The 4,356-nt window shown below is 52.6% G+C and overlaps 1 protein-coding gene across 1 annotated transcript; it reads right to left on the bottom strand.

Moving 5' to 3' along the window:
• Positions 1-846: 846 nt before the first annotated feature.
• On the bottom strand, positions 847-4,130 carry LOC110300071 (CD209 antigen-like protein C). Its single transcript, XM_085844373.1, has 8 exons — positions 4,058-4,130; positions 3,780-3,863; positions 3,585-3,668; positions 3,139-3,207; positions 2,802-2,888; positions 2,415-2,566; positions 1,899-2,011; positions 847-1,540 (listed from the first exon to the last, which is right to left on the bottom strand). Exons 1-8 carry the CDS (start codon positions 4,095-4,097, stop codon positions 1,399-1,401), a joined length of 771 nt encoding a protein of 256 aa, XP_085700499.1. The 5' UTR covers positions 4,098-4,130; the 3' UTR covers positions 847-1,398.
• Between the last annotated feature and the right edge of the window lie 226 nt (positions 4,131-4,356).

The raw sequence follows: 4,356 nt of genomic DNA on the forward strand, positions 1-4,356 counted from the left end.
GCTTCCCTGAGGGAGAGATGCTGGGAGGGGCTCTTTATCCTTTCCCTGGCCTTAGGTGCCAGGAGAAACTGAGGCTCACGGTAAGGGGAACACCAGGATGACACTGGTTTGCTCCTTGAGGACATGGAACCTACTGGGGAGGTGGAAGAAGCACATGACGCCAGGCAGAAGGTCGAGCCAAGACAAGGGGGAGGGGCAGGAAGTGTGGTCTGGGTTTCTACAGCCTGTGGCTGAAAGCACCTTGAGGTTTGAGTGGCTCTTTGTAGCCTTGGGAAGCCCCAGAGGGCTGGTCATTCCTCCACTAGTTCTGTGGAAGTTTGTTTTGAGAGCAAAGGATGTGCTAAGCTCTAGAACCACCAGATGATGACTGTGGCATTTTATTTGAACTCTGGGTACAGAAATCTGGAAGAAATGCTTGGGGGTCTGTGAATAAATGAATGAATGAACTAATGAATGAAGAGAGAAATAGAGGCATGTGGAGATGGGAGAGGCAGACAGACAGACAGACAGACAAAGAGAGAGAATGTGAAAACATGAATGTGAATGAGAATGCACTCAGTGAGTGTTCAGGTACCAAATCAGTGTTTTTAAAAATATTCACCCAGGTGTAGTGCTGCATGCCTTTAATTCCAGCACTCAAGAGGCAGAAGCAGGTAGGTCTCTGTGAGTTAAAGGCCAGCCAGGAATACATAGTGAGACTCAAACAAACCATAAAACAAATTGCTCACAACCCAAAGATGTTGTAGACACTAATATACTAGTTAACATGAAACATTTTTAAGTTTTACCAATGAAGACAGAGTCAGAAATAGAGAATCCACTAAATACAACACATCAAACCATGTATACATTTAATAGTTTATTATTTTATTTGGGTGCTGGGGATGGGACTCAGAGAGCCACCCATGCTAGGCAAACTGGGGTGTATCATTGAGCTATACCCCAGCCCCAAGCGGGTGTGACTCTACTGAGGGGACTCCTGGGCTCAGGATTTGTGGAACTGAAATCACCCACAGAGGAAGAGGGAAGCGCTGCAGGGTAGAGTGCCTCAGGGACTCTCTCAGGATCTCAAAGGTCTCAGAACAGGGGCACTGGGATGAACAAGGCAGCTGGAAGGGGAGCAGAGTGCCCCCAAGTTGCCTGTGTGGCTGGGGGAGCACAAGACCCTCAGTGGCGAGGGCAGGGAGCCGAGGGCTGCCTGTGTGGCTGGGGGAGCACAAGACCCTCAGTGGTGAGGGCAGGGAGCCGAGGGCTGCCTGTGTGGCTGGGGGAGCACAAGACCCTCAGTGGTGAGGGCAGGGAGCCGAGGGCTGCCTGTGTGGCTGGGGGAGCACAAGACCCTCAGTGGCGAGGGCAGGAAGCCGAGGGCTGCCTGTGTGGCTAGGGGAGGACAGACCCTCAGTGGCGAGGGCAGGGAGCCGAGGGCTGCTCACAGACCCAGAAGTTGTTTGCAGTACAACGGCTGTCGTTCCATTTGTCTTCTGCCATTACCACGCAGTCCTCGTCGCCTTCGTTATTGGGTTCCCCTTCTTTCCAGAAGCTGTAACATTACCAGTTATCAGAGACAGCCATCCTGCCCAGAACCACCCTCTCCTCATTCACGGCAGAAGTCCTGGGGCTTGGGCTTTCATGGACAAAGTCTGAGGACCAAGCCAGTGGACAGGAGTCCAGGTCAGGGCTTAGCAAAATGTGGGTTCTCATTTTGGTCACCACATCATCTCCATGCGAACCATGCCAGCAAAGTGAAAATGCAGATTCTGGGGACTCAAACTTAGGCTCAAAGGACAGAAAGTCCAGGGATGTAGGGTCCTGGATTTGAAATGTGCCTGGTGCTTTCCAACACTGAAGACTGTTTAGAGTGAGAGCCATCTCCCTGCCCCATGCCTCTGAGGGTTCACCTGAGTTTGAGTGGGGTGTCATCTACCCACTGCCAGGAACCTTCACTTCTGTGATCGCTGAGGCCGATCCAGGTGAGCTGATTCTTTCTGATGTCCCAGTATTTGAGGAATTGCTGAATGGAGGTGGGAGTCAGGAGGATGGACAGGAGGATACCTCCACCCCTCCAAAATCCCACTCTTTCCTGCCTTCAGGCATGTTCTTTCTGAACTCAAGCCTATCGCTGTTAATCTGGTTTTCTGGCATAAAATTGCATCCATGGGTGGGGGTTAAAGGGCACACAGGAGGAAATAATTTATATCTCAGTTCACAGGTGTATCTCTGGAAGGATACACAATGTCTCAGACTTTCTCCACTCCCTGCAGGTCTAACTGCTTTCCCTCTGTTCTTCCCCCAGAGGACCTCCTCACTCCATTGTGCTGCCTCCTACAGGAAGCCCTCCCAGACAGCATCTCCTTCACATCCCACAGATTCCTATCATCTAGAGTCCAATGCCCAGGACAGATGGACCCACTCACCTGCTCTGAAACACTGTTGACAATCACCAGGTGGGCCCCGAGATCCTTGCAGGAGGAGGCAGAGGTTTCCCAGCTGCCCAGGGTTCTGGAGAAGAGGTAGCAGCTTCCCTGGAAGAGCTCCCAGTCCCAGGGACAGGGCCGGCACAGGCCAGCTACGGAGCAGACACTGAGTTCAGTGGCTGGCTTCTCTTCTCCCTTCTGCCTTGGACCTTAGAGCCCAGGGCTGGTCTCTTATTTCAGTTATCAACTCAGAGCTCCCCAAACCCAGACCTCAATGCATGTGCTCTGTCCTGCCTGCCTCAGTGGAAGCCCCAGAAGGTGGATGCCAACCCATCTGATGACCCCTCTGCTCTGCCCTTTGTCCTAACTCAGGCATTGGAGTCTCACCCAGCGAGGCGTTGAACTGAGTCAGCTGCTGCTGGATCTGCTGGATCTGCTCCAAGCTGGAGTGTGTCTGCTCCCAAGGAACAGCAACTACAAGGAGAGGTTGGCAACAATTAAGCATCACTGCGTGCCTGGTCCAGAGCTGGACCCATGAAATCACACTGGTGGTCATATTGACCGCAGGACCCCATTTCACAGACCACAGCACTGAGTCTCAGACTCTGTTAGGCCCAACAGGTCTCTGGCCTCCCCCATCATGCCATGCATCCAGCATGCCTGTGCCCATGGTTACCCGCCTCATACAACCTCAGAGTCCTCTCCCACCTAGAGCCCCAGTTACCCTTGTCCAAGCTGGAGCTACCCTGTTGATCCTGGGTCTGTCCCTGTGAGTATGCACGAATCCTGGAGACTGCAAGAGAGAAGAGCACACCCATGCCCTCTTATGAACACTGACAGTACCTGGCTGTGCCAAGTTCAGTTGCAAGGGAAAGATGATCCCCATTTCAGAGAAGGACAGTAAGCTGCTGGTGGTCACAGATGAAAGGAAGGATGTGGACTTTAGATGTCCCAGCTGTGGTGAATTTGGGTCTAGGCAATGATCACCACAGAGGGAAAATCTAAGAGCTCAGCTACTGTCCCATGCTGGAGTTCTTGCTTAACAAGTGCAAAAATAAAATAATAAATAAAATAAAAACAGACCTCCCCCCCCCCAAAAAAAAAGCAAACAAGTCAACCTAAAAGAATTCTGTACTCCTGTCACCCTCTCCCAGCCCTGCTCTGACTTACCTTGAGCCAGGGTGGCCAACATAAGCAAAAAGAGGCCCAAAGAGATGAGAAGCAGCAGAAGCCAGGGGACTTGGGTCAGATGCCCTGCAGAACCGGCAGAGGGGCAGAGCTGAGCTCCCAGGGAGCAGATCCTGCTCTGCTGTGTTCCTTCTGCAGAGAGTCCCTGACACCTCTGCCCCTGAGTCATCCTGGTACCTTGTAAACTCTTGGAGCTGCAAATGAGACCCTCGGGGTCATGCTCAGCAAATCCCTGGTCTCCAGATGTGACCTCCTCCTCCTCTGAATGGGGCAGAAGATAAGCAGCTGACCTTCAAAGCTCAGCCACCTCCCTCATCACCACCTCTCCCAGGCTGGAGGCCAGGACCAGATCACCCTGGATCCTGGATCCTGGGTCCTGGATCCTGGATCCTGGGTCCTGGACCCTGGATCCTGGGTCCTGGACCCTGCTTCCCCTAGTCGGTACCCAGCCTCACCATGGTTCTTTGGCTGATGGAACTCTGGCTCTCCTGCCATCCTCTGCTTCTCTTGACTCCCTCCTCTCCACCTTCCCTCTGCCCTGGGATTTATATAACCCCATGGCTCTGTGCAGCACCCTCTGTGAGGTCGATTCTTCTCTGACTCAGGGGAAAAAAAGGGAACAGGATGGGGACACCCTCACCCCGGAAAAGAGACATGGGGAGAGAGACATTGCTTGGCACAGCTAGAAGAGTAGGTAGTAGAGCAGAGACAGGAGCTATGGTGTATATTTTAGTAGCATTAGCTTGAAGAAGCC

The sequence above is a fragment of the Mus caroli genome, unplaced genomic scaffold (assembly GCF_978045245.1).
Source record: "Mus caroli unplaced genomic scaffold, Mus_caroli_1 scaffold_10, whole genome shotgun sequence".
Classification (NCBI taxonomy): domain Eukaryota; kingdom Metazoa; phylum Chordata; class Mammalia; order Rodentia; family Muridae; genus Mus; species Mus caroli.

Excerpts from the sequence above, each read along its gene's own strand:
- LOC110300071 (XM_085844373.1), bottom strand. The coding sequence starts at position 4,097 with ATGGCAGGAGAGCCAGAGTTCCATCAGCCAAAGAACCATG. Across the intron at positions 3,208-3,584 it reads GTTGGCCACCCTGGCTCAAG|TCTCCAGGATTCGTGCATAC; the intron begins GTAAGTCAGAGC and ends TCTCTCTTGCAG. Across the intron at positions 1,541-1,898 it reads GACACCCCACTCAAACTCAG|CTTCTGGAAAGAAGGGGAAC; the intron begins GTGAACCCTCAG and ends GTAATGTTACAG.